General features: G+C 44.0%; 1 protein-coding gene across 1 annotated transcript; it reads left to right on the forward strand.

Moving 5' to 3' along the window:
• The first annotated feature begins 1,407 nt into the window (after positions 1-1,407).
• COPS8 (COP9 signalosome subunit 8) lies at positions 1,408-13,334 on the forward strand. The gene is made up of 8 exons (XM_079133170.1): positions 1,408-1,578; positions 2,554-2,624; positions 3,825-3,873; positions 4,911-5,043; positions 9,370-9,477; positions 10,563-10,625; positions 11,526-11,573; positions 12,254-13,334. Exons 1-8 carry the CDS (start codon positions 1,501-1,503, stop codon positions 12,331-12,333), a joined length of 630 nt encoding a protein of 209 aa, XP_078989296.1. The 5' UTR covers positions 1,408-1,500; the 3' UTR covers positions 12,334-13,334.
• Positions 13,335-14,665: the final 1,331 nt, after the last annotated feature.

Here is a 14,665-nt window from a genome sequence, read left to right on the forward strand (position 1 = left end):
CCCAGACTTTTTTATTCAACACACAGCTGTCTACTTAGGTCTCCACTTATAACACCCAAAGTCACCCGGAAAGCTTTGAATTATAGTTTTTTCTCTAAATGATCAAATTGCCAGGCAGGCTTCCGGTGAATGTATCATAGCCTCAAACAGGTTGGGGTCCTTATTACATGTTAAAACTTTAAATCCTGCTCCTCAAATTTATGTCAGATGATCTTAAAACCATGTTTCCCCTGGTGCTTCTCTTCTGTGTATCTGGATGATGATGGAATCTGGATGAACTTTATTCATCCAAAATACCTTGTTATGTTATTTATGTACCTTTGCATTTTACTGGAGCCTATTACTAAGTTTTCCATTTAGTGCTAGAAAATACCTTAGATAATCAACTTATAAAGTGAAGATTTATTTTGGCTCACAGTCTTGGAAGTTTCAGCTCATAGTCAGGAGCCCAGTCGCTCTTGGGCCTGTGGTGGTACATCACTGCAGAAGCATGTGGCAGAGCAAAGCCAGGATGCAAAAAAGAAGAGGAAGGGCCTGGGTCCCCATATCCCCTTCAAGGACACCTTTCAAGGACACATCCTCAGTGACCTACTTCATCCCACTGGCCCCACATCCTAAAAGTTCCCCCACCTTCCAACAGCACCATCAGCTGGGAACCACGTCTTCAACTCATTGCCTTTGGAGACACTCCAGATCCAACCCACAAGGGGCCCTGCATTTTAAGTTTGCCCTGAGCTCCCGGATTTGCAGCCCGCGGTGCAGCGGGAGATAGTTTCTTCCCCGGCGTTCTCTTGGGGGCAGGAAAAACAATGTGCGCCTACACAACGCACAGCACCATGCTGGCTCTAGGCAGGCTGGGAGCCCTGGGCATCAGATCGTGTGTTGGCAGCTGGGAAGGCCCACGGATTTTAGGGGCGTTAAGTAGTGAGCTCTGACTTGTTTCTGAAACCCGGAGGGAGGAGCGGGAGGGGTGGCAGACGCCCAAGGTCGGCACGCGGGGCTCCAGGAGTGAGCGGCGCGGGGCCGGGAGGCAGGGTCCTGGCGGGTCGGGGCCTCCTCCGCACGAGGACTGCGTCAGTGTGCGCACTGCCAACCGGCGGCCGTCTGCAGCTCTGGACTCGACCGCCCTCGAGCACTCCAGAACCAGAAACCAGCGGCCTTCCTCCCTCAACGCGTGCCTCGGCCACCGTCTCCCTCCGGCGTGAGCCGCGGGACGCGCGGCCTGCACTCGCCAGCCCCGCCTTCCGCGGGCCGCGCCTTCCGGGAGCAGCTTCCGGCTCCAGGCGGGTCCTCCAGGGCACCGAGAGCGCCGGCCAGAGCGCCGGCGCCCTTTCTCGACCGCAGCGACGTCCGACGACGCGCCGGAACCGACAGCGCGCCTGCGCCTGGGCGCTCCGCGGCGACGGCGGCTTTGTGCGTACGTCATCGCGGGCGCGACGCCCCGAGGGACAGTCAGGGGTCTAGCGGTCGGGAGGTGCGGCTGCAAGACCGCTGGGGAAGATGCCAGTGGCGGTGATGGCGGAAGGCGCCTTCAGTTTCAAAAAGTTGCTGGATCAGTGCGAGAACCAAGAGCTCGAGGTCGCCATCTGCGCCGCGCGGGGAGGAACTTGGGGCGGCGCGGGTTTCCAGGGTAACGGGGCCGGGCCCGGCTCCGGGCGCGCGCTAGCCGGGGCCTGGGCCGCCGGGAGGGACGCGCTGGCAGCTTCTGGTCGTCTTTCTTTGGTTTTGAGCCCGAAACTCCTTTGCACCCTTTATCCAGAGCCCAGTGACACGCTTCTGGTGTTGGACCGCACACCTTTGCGGGCGGAGTCGGGGCAGGGGGCGGCGGCGCCGTGGGTTTCATCAGAGACCTTTGGGTGGAGACAACCACCCCAGACCAGAGCGGGCCTTTTCTCGGGGCCGAACGCCCTTCTTAGTCTCGTGTTGTTGTAGTCGAGTAAACTTGCCATTCGCCTTTGGTAAGACGGATGAAAGCGATGTCGTGCAGCTGTTAACAAGTTGGGACATTTCTTAGAAAGGCCCCAGACGAGCACCCATCACGTTGGCACAAAGTCACTTAACTGAAGGAGACCAGCAGAAGCAGCTGCTCTGATAGACACTTCTTAGGTCTTTTCGAAAGAAACTGAAGTTGAACAAGGAGAGCAATGTCTTTGTAACTCAGCTGCGGTGTTTATGTGTTCTTCGCTCACTTAAATACCCAGCATATTCCTTATAAAGGATAGAATCATACTGCTAAGGAATTTTGAAAGCATTTGTTTCTTATAAGAGTAAGAGTACTTAAATAAAAATTCGAGACCTGGGAAAGGGATCATGCTAAACTATTCTTGTGTGTGTAAAAAATCTTAGACCGAAAAGAAGATAAATACCAGCTGATGACAGATATAAGCTTAGTACTGTGAATTTTAGTGCTTACTATTTTTCTAATCTGTTTCTGCATTTATAATAGTACCATAAGATAGGCTTTATTTTTAAATTAGTGTTAATAAAACTTTTTTTTTCCTTTATGAAGGCATTATTGTAAATGAGATTTTTCTCCTGTTTTTGACTTTTAAGGCCCCTGGAGGAATTGCTACACCTCCAGTGTATGGTCAGCTTCTAGCTTTATATTTGCTTCACAATGACATGTAAGTACCTTTCACCTAAAACTAGGAGCAGCTGCTTCTTCACCGTTACACATGAATTATTTTGCATTGAAGTAGACCTTGTAACATAGGCATAATGAGCTATCTCTTGTATTACAGTACCTATTATATCTATTTCCTTTTGAATCATAACATAATGAATTACATTTAGATGGTTGTTGAGGTAGATTTGTTTCATAAATGCCTTTCAAAAAGCATTTCAGTTTCTCATGAGAAACTACAATGTAGCAAATTTCTTTTCCCTTGAACTTTTTATTTTTTGATCTTAGGATCTCTCCGTTCTTAAATTCACATGTAATCAATAAATCAAAAGATGCTGAAAGGGAAGATTGAGAAAGCCAAGAAGAATTCATTATCAACATGTATGAGATTTCCTGGAATTTTTTTTTTTTTTAATTTGTATTCAAGCATAGCTTTGCTAAAGAATAGTCGTCTTCTGTGGTTCTGACCCATCCTGATAAAATTTTACTTGAAATTTTTCCAAAGCCTTTTGATTTATTTATTTATTTATTTACTTATTTATTTATAGTTGAAGATGGACACAATACCTTTATTTTATTTATTTATGTGGTGCTGAGGATTGAATCCAGTGCCCCATGCATGGAAGGCATTTACTCTACCACTGAGCCATGACCCCAGCCCCTTTTTGATATCTTTTTTAAAAACTAAACTGAGGTGTTTATTACACATATATAAATTATTTTCTTCACTTTTCATAGTCCCATTTTTGTATATTTGCTTCAATCCCTTAAAAACTCTCACTTTGAAATTTCAAAGACTTTGTCTCCACTAGTAGGAGGGGTCTTAATGAGAAAAGCATTATGTACCTTATTGTCAGGGAGCGCCAGAGCTGTTGAAATATATTAATTGTTTATTTTTATATCTGAGAGAATTATATGGGCAGTTCTGTGTATCTCTGTAATTTTAGTGTGCTGTTGCCTTGTTTTAGGATCTGGATCATGAGCAAAAATGACAAAGTATTTCTTTGATGAAAATATTTCATGTCTTTTTATCTGGAAAACCACTCTTATTTCCCCATGACAAATTCATCTAAAACTAAAATTTACTCTGTGTTGTGTATAGTATTTCAAAGTGTACTTCTTTATGTTTGCATTGGAACCTAGTGAATTTAGGTATTTATTAAGCCGATGTTTTTAATCCATTGTTCTTTGTGTAACTTAGGAATAATGCAAGATATCTTTGGAAAAGGATACCGCCTGCTATAAAATCTGTAAGTATTCTTTTCAGTAATTTTATTGTTCTAATATAGTAGTGGCATTCACTTAAATGGCAGTCTCTTAAAACTTCTTGTTTCCATTCCCATGTCATAGAAATAGTTAAACTAGCATTGAAGTTAAAAATAGATCTTCAGATTCCTCTGAGAAATTTAAATTTCCATGGAATGGTACAGAAATCAGTGTTCCCCTCCTGCTGATCAAACTTCACAAGATGTGGCTTGTGTTTTTCACCAGTTAACAGCCAAGCAGCTTTGCATGCAGGAGGGTGATGGCAGTGGCCAGGCAGTGATGATTTCCAGCTCATGTGTGTGGTTTTCTATAATGGTCCTCATATATTTTTGAAACTGTTAGAGTTTATAAGAATATTCAAAAAGTGAATATTCACAGCATTAAGATTGATTTTCATAGTTAGATTAAGTGAAATAACCTGTGAAGTTTCTTGCAGTGTGGAATAAAATAAATTTTAATTTCAAGTGATAACTCTCTTTCCCTGACATTCTTCTTTTTAGTAGATTGGAACATTCTGGGCTTCTTTGGCTAAATAAATAAGAACTATAAATTATACACATAGTCTCCATGATATTAGTGGAAACTCTAAGGTTAGACTGCAGTGAATGACATCTTTGATTGACACTCTGTTGCTAGCCAGTTTATTATTACTCTTTGTCTTGAATTTATATGTATTTACATAAATGTAAAATATTTATATGAGAAAAATAAATGCAACATCTTTAAAAAAACAATGTTTAGATAATTAGTTCCCAGGTTTAATTCTGAAATATTTTTAAACTACTTGCTTTAATTTGTCATTGTATTAAACATGTGTATTAAATGTACAAATATTTTACTTTACTGCTCACAGTATATAAAAACCTTGACAGTAGAAAAAATTGCATCTCTTGAAAGAAATGTTGAATTGTGTCTTTAATAATAAAACCTCACAAGTTTTATGTCATTTCCAGTATTTTAAGATACAGTTATAAGTAAATCGCAGAGTGAATACCTTCAACGTCCATAATGTGCATTGCAGGCAAATTCTGAACTTGGGGGAATTTGGTCAGTAGGACAGAGAATCTGGCAGCGAGATTTCCCTGGGATCTATATGACCATCAGCGCCCACCAGTGGTCTGAGACAGTGCAGCCAATCATGGACGCACTTAGAGGTAATGTTTCTTTCAGAACTTACATTGAACTGAGTCCATCTCCCTAGGTGCTGCAGGGTGGTAGCAAATCAGTGTGTGTTTTAAAAGTAGATATTTTCTCACAGGCAAGTGGGACAGTTTTCAAAATTCAGTGTTAAGATTTGTTCTGCTGCTTTTTCATTGTATGTTCTAGATTTGTCAGCAGCTGAGGGCTTCATTGTCTTTTTTATTCTAGATGGAAAATGCTTTTGTCAGTAACAGGGTTTTTGCTATTGAAATGAAATCTGGTAATAACTCTAACTCATGGTATCAGTTGGTAAAGGTTTTTAAAATTCCTGTATTTGAAAATATTGACTGACCTTCAGATTTTGTTAGCCTCGATCTTTGATAAATGTTATGTCCAGTTTCTGGATTTTTAATTAATCAATTTAATGCATAGATGCTCTACTGTGTTTTTAATTGCTTCGAAAGGTTATAAGCCTGACCTGACATAGCAATGATCCCCTGGCAAAAAATCCCATCTCCTGCCTCTCTCTGTTCTCCCACCCCTAGCCTTTGTTTCTGGTCTTTCTGGCTCACTCTTTGATAAGCTCATACAGTGATTTCTTTACATTGTTCCTCTTTTCTCATTGTCACCTCGTTGCCATAGTTAGTACCTGCCTTTACTCTGTAAAAGCTCTGCAGAAGTCCACGAGCAGGAGCTTCTGATGAAGTCTCACCATCACTGGTGGGGTGTCAGCTTTACAGGGCAGCGGATGGTGAAGATTGTTTTTAAGATGTACGTAATTACCTTGGAATGGTAAAACAGAGCAATGTAACTTATAAAACTGGGCACATCTACTTTAAATGTGAATGACTATGAGCAGGATTTCAGGGCAGGCAGCTGTGTGGGAAGAGAGCAGAGTAGAATCAAGTTGTACAGGTACAATGGACTCGTTTTGAAAACTGCCTTCTGAAGAGTTCAGGTAAGCCCCAAGGAATTAGTGTAGTAATGGACTTTCTTAGCTGGGGACTCATTCTGGTGGTGGCAGTATCGAGGACACAGGATGAGGCTTGGGACTCCTGATTCAGTCAGCCAAGTTGGTGCTCTGTGGTGTGCCTTTGGTCTCTAGTTCAATTCCTTCCGAGCGCCTTCTCTTACTGTGGATTCTGTTAAATCTAAGAGTTGGAAGCAGATCACAGACCCTTGAAAAACTGAGTAGCACAACACGCGGGACCTGGCTCTGGAGTCTGACTTCTGTTTTGATCACTTCCTGGGGATGACCTCTCGGTGCTTCATTTTTGTCATTTGTGAATTAGAAATAGTACTTTTGACAGGTCGTAAGTGCATTAATTTGTGTTCTAAAGCATTCTTGTGTTCACCTACAATTTTCATGAGCATACTCTGAGACTTATAAATCCCCAGATTCATAAACAGCACCACGTTTTCCTCCATAAATTGGAGCTGTGGAGAGCAGTGTCATCCCAGTCTGGGTTACTGCCAAGTTTAATAGTCTGCTTTTCAGTGCATTAACATGTTTGCTCTCTAGTTATGAACAGTGGCTTAATTAATCAGTTTTCTGTTGTTACAACAAAATATCTGAGGTTGGGTACTAAGAAAGAATCTAAGTTTATTTAGCTCACAGACTGGGAGGCATAGGTCCAGGATTGGGCAGTCGTGTCTGTGTGACCTCTGCTGAGAGCCTCATGATGGACGGCATCACTGGCAGAACTACAGGTAGGAGAGGTCACAGGTCAGGCGGAAGCCAGAGAGGTCCAGGGGCCAGGCTCGCTCTGTCGTAAAAACCTGTTCTCATGTAATCAGCTAGGGCCCCACAAGAGCTATTAGTCTCTTCCAAAGGCAGTCGCCGGTGATGTGACCACCTTCCCTTAGACCACACCTCTTCAGGCTTCTGCTACTTGACGTCATCACGTGGAATAGAGAGTTTCCAGCATATAACTCTTGAGCAACATGCTGAACCACAAGTCACTCTCCTCAGTCTCTTCCAGTTCTGTTCTAAATTAGTCGTAGTCCTTGAGAGCAATCGAAGAAGGCTTAACTGAAAAGAGACCAAAGAAAACCGTTGCATTTGCCAGCAAGAGCTCTCGAAGTTCCCAGGGACTGAGGCCTGGAAGGACAGGGCAAGGGACTTGTAGCTGTGGAAAAGGGGCTGCCAGCAGGAGCTGTGGGTTCAGATCAGTTGGAGAAAGGAAGGGAGGGAGCCGAGGAAGCCGAGAAGTTCCCTGACCTTTACCCCTGGCCTCTGACACCTGATGGAGTCCCCATTTGCCAAGCAAGGGAGCTCAGGTGCTAGTCGTTGGCAGCCTGTTCCTGTACACAGCAGGGTGGACAGGGAGAAGTGGGTTGGGAGGGTGACCCCCTGGCCAGCTCACCTGCCCTTCTGTCTCTAGCTCTGGCAGGGCAGGCCTTTAGAGTGACGGGCACTCCCGTGTTAGTTGAAGACTAAATGGGCGTTCTGCAAGGGCCTGTGCTTCCATCAAGAGCATGTCCCACGCTTAGTCGCCACGGTGTTAGCTGCTAGCTCAGTTCGGTCCCCAGGTGGCATGCTGTTCAACTGCAAGCCTTCATGAGGTGACCAGCTGTGCAGCTCTTAAGGGTCGCACTGTGACTAGTCAGAATGTGGGCGTGTCAGTCATTCACGCCAAGTGGTTAAAGCAGGCTGGACGCGGCAGCCTCTGACTGCTCCTGGACGTGCTAAGCCTTGTTCTGCTTCCCTCACCAGCCTGCCTCTGACCCCAAATGTTCTTCCATTTCCCAGGTGCACCTCTTGCCGCTTCTCCCCTCCCCTTCTGCTACTCACTTCACACTCAGTTCCTGTTCTGCTCCCCACCCAGCAAAACTGATCAGAATATTTGAACAAGACTCAGTGTTTTTAAAACACAGTAGGCCTGCCAGACGAATGCAGGTGTGTGGCACACGCTAGTGTTTCCCTAAGGAGACAAAGGATGTCCCTTTCCTTCGCTGCCTCAGTTCTTTCAGCTGACTGTCTGAAGCCTTCAAGAGAAAAAGTCCCTGTGTCTCTAAAATCTTTTCAAAGTCTGTTTAGAGGTTGTCTGTGGGAGGTTGGTAGAAGGAAGGAAGGAACCAAGCATAGAGACCCTGGAGGAGGAGTGAGTGACATCTGTGAGAGCTGGAGAGGCGTCTCGCTCGGTCACCAGAGGAGGAGCGGCTGAGTGGCAGTGATTTATGAGGAATTTCATCACATGCCCCAACTGGGCTTATTGGGGATATAAAGACAAAATTGACAGCCTTTTTTGTCCATAATTTTAGAATATGATTGAGAAACTTGGGTGGCTAGTACAGTGTGTGCCAAAGGTGGGAAAAACATGCTTATTAAATTAGAAATGTAATGGTATGAATTCAGAGAGGGACAGAGATCGTATGCGATTTCGGTGCTCGGGGGGGACTTTATGAACAGAGCTAGGATGATTGTGGAGAGGAGGGTGCTGCAGGTCAGGGGGCATCGCCCAAAGCCTGAGGGCGGGAGGAGTAAGGCTTGTCTGAGAGCCAGGGGTCGTTTGAAGCAAAGGATGTCTGAGGCAGTCACCGCCATCATGTTCACAGTGGCTCAGGAATGGAGAGGGGACTTCCGGACTGTTGCGGGTTTTGTTTTATATGTGTCTACTGATCTATCAAGTACGGAAAGTAAAGTCCAAAATGTTTCCTAAGCCATGTAGAGGAGCCCTTGTGTCACCAAAATACTGGACAGGAGGAAGGCAGGCCAACTGAATGGGACAACTCTCTCATTCATGTATTTAATGTGGACACGTAAGCCTGAGAAAAATTCCCAGGACCATCTGAAGAGTTGTGGTTGGTGTCTGGAGCCCCTTCTCATTAGATTCACTCATTCAGTGTTGGAATTTAGAATTTTGAACCTAAATGAGTTAAGAATTTGATGTAGACTTGGAAGTTAGGACCCATGCTCCCTGACAAGGTTTATTCTGCAGCTTCCACATGTGATCATATGTCAGGGACCCTCATGAGGTTTTCTTATCTGTTCACTCCAGTGTTTGTAAGTAAAATATAAGAGAATAAGAGAAACTTAAATGTGTACTTGAAGTACATCAATGTATTTAAGTTAAATTTTTATTGAAGTTTGTGTCTGTTAAGTGTTTTCCATCTTCATAACTCTCATTATCATCTGATCTCAGAGAAAATGTAGGAAATGTTTGTTTTAGCAGTATGTGAGCCCGTACGTGTGCTTGGGACATGTACCTGCTAAGCACAGGCATCTTTGGATTGCTCTGGTGTTACTCATGAAGACTGGGCAAGGGCAGTGTGTGATGTAACTGCTGTTAAAACGCCTGCTCCGTTGGTCCCCTCCACCCACCCCACTTCCACAATAGATGCTACAAGGAGACGCGCCTTCGCCCTGGTCTCTCAAGCATACACCTCAATAATCGCTGATGATTTTGCAGCCTTCGTTGGACTTCCTGTAGAAGAGGCTGTGAAAGGTACTTGGGTTTACTTTTTACTTACAAGCAAAATGGAAAATAAAGGTGTAAGTTACGGGTTCACAGTCCCTTCTCTGGAACCCTCAGAACAGGATGTTTTGGAATCGAGGTGCTTCCTTTTTAGGAGGGCGGTGGGAAACGTATTGTACACCACCCCCACTCAGGGCTCTGGACAACAAGCGCCTGTAGTCAGCAAGCAAATGTGCAGACATCGGCACAGTTGGTTAATAAAGTGCTCCTGATGGACCTCCCTGCTCACACTTAGAAACCCGTATTTCCTCCGTCCTTGGTAAAGTTAGTCTCATCCCGCAGCCCTGGTCAGCCCGTGTTCCTCCCACGTTTCCCATCCGGACCCTGAGTGCCTGCTGCCTACTCTGCCCACTACGACAGTATTGCATGCACTTCGTTGCATTCTTTTGTGATGATTGACATTTCTGCTCTCCGACTAAAGTAGGAAGTACTACCTCTTTTCTTTTTCTTAAATTTCAAGGGCCTAGTACAGTTCTAGGACACATAAAGAACAAGATGATTTAGGTTCTTTTTTCTTTTTTTTTTTTTTTTTCCTCAGTACTGGGAATGGAACTCGGGGCCTTATGCATTCTAAGTACATGCTTTACCACTGAGCTACATCCCTAGCCCCAGAATTCCTATATTAAATCATGCTGTTGCTCTCTCTTACAGATCTGTATTTATGTCTCTTCTCTTAAAATTGAACTGTAATTTGTCTAATGTATATTATGTTCCAGAGCCTGTGCTCTCAACTGACAGCCTGGGCATGAATCTTGGTCCCCATTATGAACACCAAAGGCATCACAGATTTTCCTCTGTGTGTCGTTGATTATGTAACACTTTATATAGAACTAACCATCTGTTAGTGATTGTAGCAGCCTGGTAGAGTAGCATGAAATGCTTTGCTGTGTTTCAGAAATAAGTTCACATGCTCTCTGTACTATACCTTTCTAGTAAAACTACACGAGACAGGTTGGTTGAAACATGTCAGTTCTCCTGTAAAAGTGGAGTTGTGGACGGGCATGGTCTGGTGGGCGTTGGGTTGCGCCTTACCTGTGTGTGGAATACATTTCTAGGTATACTAGAACAAGGATGGCAAGCCGACTCCACCACCAGAATGGTACTGCCCAGAAAGCCAGGTAGGCGGAGCTCCGCACCCATCCCTGCAGCACGGAACTCCAAGACCACCTTAGGTTTTCAGGCCTTGAGTTTGGGTAATTTGATAGGAAAGGGTAACATGATGGAATTGATTCACATTCACATTCTAAATATAGATACAGAATGTTGGCATTAAGGCAGAAAGGATCTTAAAGGTCACCTCGTCTTAATTTTTAAAAATGTTTTTTGTGTGAAAGACTTGCATGTGGGCATCTCATAGGTCATGCAGTTGGTTTTTGTTGACAGTTAATCTCTGTTCTTTGATCTGTGAAGCCATTTCTAACTGCTTCTCCTCATATTATCTGAACTGTTGGCCTAGTAAGTTCCTCTCCTCCTTGCACTTGAGCCTTACAGATTCTTCTCCTGTGACTGTGGCTTTTACAGGACTAATTGTTCTTGCCTGCTTCCCAAGGCCTGAAATCCTGAAGCCCATCCCCTCAGTCTGAATCCCCAGCCCCTCCATGTCGCTCTGCAGTGAACCATGCTCCTTCCTGCCTGCTGACTTCTCTTCCTCCTGGGTTGCCACAAGTGTTCTTTTCTGTCAGCTCTTAAGAGCCAGGCTTAGTGTCCACCTCCATCACCCTTTGATATCATCCCCAGTTTCCTTCACCTGTTCTGAACACCTGTTGCTTAGATACTGCCGAACACAGGCAGGTGTACACCAGTGCCAGTATGCCAAGCCTGGTGAGGATGCACTGGCAAGCGGCAACTGCATGACCCAGCCACTCGAGAGGCGAGGGAAGACTCATGTAACTAAAACTAATGAAATCAAGGGTATCATTATGCCTGTCCGAGAACTAAATGACTGTAAATGTGTGTTGTGTGAAAGGTCTTGACAATGACTTCTGTAACTAGGGCTATAATTTTTTTTGTTTGTTTAGTTGCAGGGTCCCTGGATGTTTCCTTTAACAGGTTTATTCCTTTATCAGGTATGTGTTTTAATATGATCTTTCAAAATGTTTCATTGTGCCTGGTATCTGTTTTGTAATGTGTATGCATTTTTCTTAGTTCTTAAGAAACAAACATTCAGTTCTATAAATTCGTAGAGATAATCTGATAGAAAGGTGAAACTGGGCTCCCACACCGTCGCCTGGTGCGGCGGTACCCTGTCGCCTGCGGTAGCGCCTGCCTACCACCTAGTGGGCCCAGCAGCTTCTCCCTGTTTATCCAGAGCATTCTAAATGCTGAGTGCAGCACCTCCAGGGTGGGCTGCTATCGCTTTGTTCACTGACAGTGTGGTGTTCTCCAGGAATGGTACCTAGCACATGAGAGGCCCTCAGTAACTATTCCTAGATTAAACATCCCAGGGGTAGAGGCTTTCCACAAAGAGCTGTGGCCTCCTAAGAGATGCCAGACATTAAATGTGCTTTGAGCCTTGGCTGTCAGTAACCGCTGCAGCTACAGTGCCAGCATGCCTTTATGCCAGCTGGGGAAACCATGCTCGTGAAAGTGTGCAGGGCCCTCGGAGACACAATCTTGTCTAAAAGCAGGTAGATCTAAGAAAGTTGCTTTCATGTTAAAATTAAAGCCATCAGTGGGTGGGTGGCAGAACCAGAGCTTTGTCACACCAGTATCTAACTTAAAGTGTGTTTCTCTCTTTAACATGCAGAGCCTGCCCCAGTTCCACCAATCCCCAATGAACAGCAGTTAGCCAGACTGACCGATTACGTGGCTTTTCTTGAAAATTGATGTACCTTTCTGAATTCAGCATCCACTTCAGAATCCTGTACACTGACAAATACAGAAATGTAAAATTTTTATTTTCAATTTACTGGATGGATTATAAGCACCTCAGCATTCCTGAGTATGTGATAAAATACATATATAATATAAAAATATTATATATATTTTGTCCTTAAACATTATGCTAAATAGTTGTTAAAGCAATTCTCATTTTGTGATATTTAACAATCTGGTTGGAGCCCATCAGTATTACATGGTTAGCTTATATTTCCTGGAGGTTCGTAACTCAAGCCCGCTGCTTGGGGTGGAGCAGAGTGGTCGGCCACCTTCCCCCAGCGCACACCTCCACCTGCACCAGTGGTGAAGAGCCGCAGGGATGCCTGGGCTGCAGCAGGACCGGCCCGGGCAGCGCCTGAACGCACACGGGGGTTGTGATTCACTCTCTGGAGGAAATGTTCTCTTCTCTCCCCACCTCTGGAGAATCTCTAAAGGTACAGAAATACAGCTAAGGAGCAAAGAGGCCATTTTCTGAGTAGACCAGTTTGTTAGCGTTAGTTTCTTCCCAGTAGCGTGAGTACATTCATTGCTGGAGTGGAGGGCTTACCGTGCGATGTGGCGCTTTCAGAGGGGACGGGGAGGTGCACGGTGCTTGCACGGCAAGGAAGTGTGACGAGATGCACTTGGTCCTACCCTGCGTCCACTCGGTCGCCTGCACTTACCCTGAGGTTCCAGCTCTGCCTTTTGAAGAAGTGCTGAACAAGTCTTCATTCTTTATGTGACAGCCCGCCACATATTCGAAGTTGTATATTTGATCCTTGGGTTCAAATACCCTTTAGTTCATTTATTCTGCGTTTGTTCAATAAATATTTAATTGAATTCTAAAACTGTTTGATCCAAGCTAGTTTCTAAAGTTTTCACTATCTTGCTCTTTCTTTGGATACTTTCTAGTTTGTCATTGCCTCTCAAAATAAGAACATCTTAATTAAATGGAAATGACCTCTATAGTGAATCTATGTAGTAGTAATTACATCATTCATGTTTTTGTTCATTGTATTGGGTATTTCAGTCTTTCTTAACATACATGGAAATGTCTTTTAATGGCAATTATATTTAATCTGGGTAGGAACATCTATTGCTAAAGCTTGTTTTACACTTGAGGAAACGAAAATACAAGAAGTCAGAGTCAGTAGCGAGGGTGGTGATGCCAGTGTTCACTTTCAGATGTTAAGTACACATCGCATCCACGAGCTTTGTTTTTCATGGCAGATTGGAATCGACCCAAAAGTTCGTTGATGGGATTGGTTGAGTAAACAGTGGTGTAGAGTGGACTTTCGCTGTAAAAGCTGAGAGCTGACCCCTGTGCTCACGTGGAGAGACCTCCCAGGGAAAACGGAGCAGGAGAGTGGTTCTAGGTGTGCCCACACACACGCGTGCTTGGATTTGGAAATGCAGCAGTGGAAGGATGAACCAGAAAGAAGTAAAGATGGTTCTTTAGAGCAGTAGAAGAGGGCAGTGAGCCACTACATAGAGAAGAAATGTGATTATTTCAAGTGACACGTGTTCTGATTCTACATTGTCAGTGGATACACTAAGGACAAAAGAAGTCAGACTACTAGATGTGGTTTTGTGGTTCATTTTACAAAATAATCTTACATCATCATTATTAAGAGGATATTGTAGAATGAAAGTACTTAGGTAATATCGTTAGAGACCAGTAATCTTAAATTTGACTCGGAAACTTCATCGTGACTTTTTCTTCTTTTTACACAGTAAATATTTCCTACCTCTGTCTAGCTGTAAAGTCCTAGCTAGGATAATCATTGCAGGGATACCCCATACCACTGGTCCCAGTTGTGTCAAAATTCCATTTTCATCTAAAAGGAGCAGAAAGTAATCTGCAAAGTAGTTAATGCTGCAGGGTAACATTGAGAACAAGATGTCCCAGGTCAAGGAACTTTCAGAGACCCAGGATTCTTTTGTTGAAGCCAATTTGAAGTAACTCCCACTAGCCAAAAATGAAACAGTTTGAGTATGTCTTTGTATTTTTAACCCAGAGTTTATAGTTACATGAAAATAATCTCATCACTGTACAAAAAAGTCAGGATATGTGACTGATTTTATTTCCTTCTTATCGGTTTTCAAAATAACAAATTGATAACCCCTCAGACTCCAAAGTAACAGAGTGAACCTGAAGGCTGGTCAAATAGCTCATGATGGAAGATTCTGTAGGAGAACTCTACCTAATAAATGAAGATAGCATTAGAAAAGCAATACTATGTAGCCCATCTTAAAAAAATGTATCAGTGGCTACCAAGACTGCAGATGACAAAATGAGACA

Source organism: Sciurus vulgaris, assembly GCF_902686455.1.
Source record: "Sciurus vulgaris genome assembly, chromosome: 3".
NCBI classification, from domain to species: Eukaryota; Metazoa; Chordata; class Mammalia; order Rodentia; family Sciuridae; genus Sciurus; species Sciurus vulgaris.

Excerpts from the sequence above, each read along its gene's own strand:
- COPS8 (XM_079133170.1), top strand. The coding sequence starts at position 1,501 with ATGCCAGTGGCGGTGATGGCGGAAGGCGCCTTCAGTTTCAAAAAGTTG. Across the intron at positions 2,625-3,824 it reads TATTTGCTTCACAATGACAT|GAATAATGCAAGATATCTTT; the intron begins GTAAGTACCTTT and ends TGTGTAACTTAG. Across the intron at positions 9,478-10,562 it reads TGTAGAAGAGGCTGTGAAAG|GTATACTAGAACAAGGATGG; the intron begins GTACTTGGGTTT and ends ATACATTTCTAG.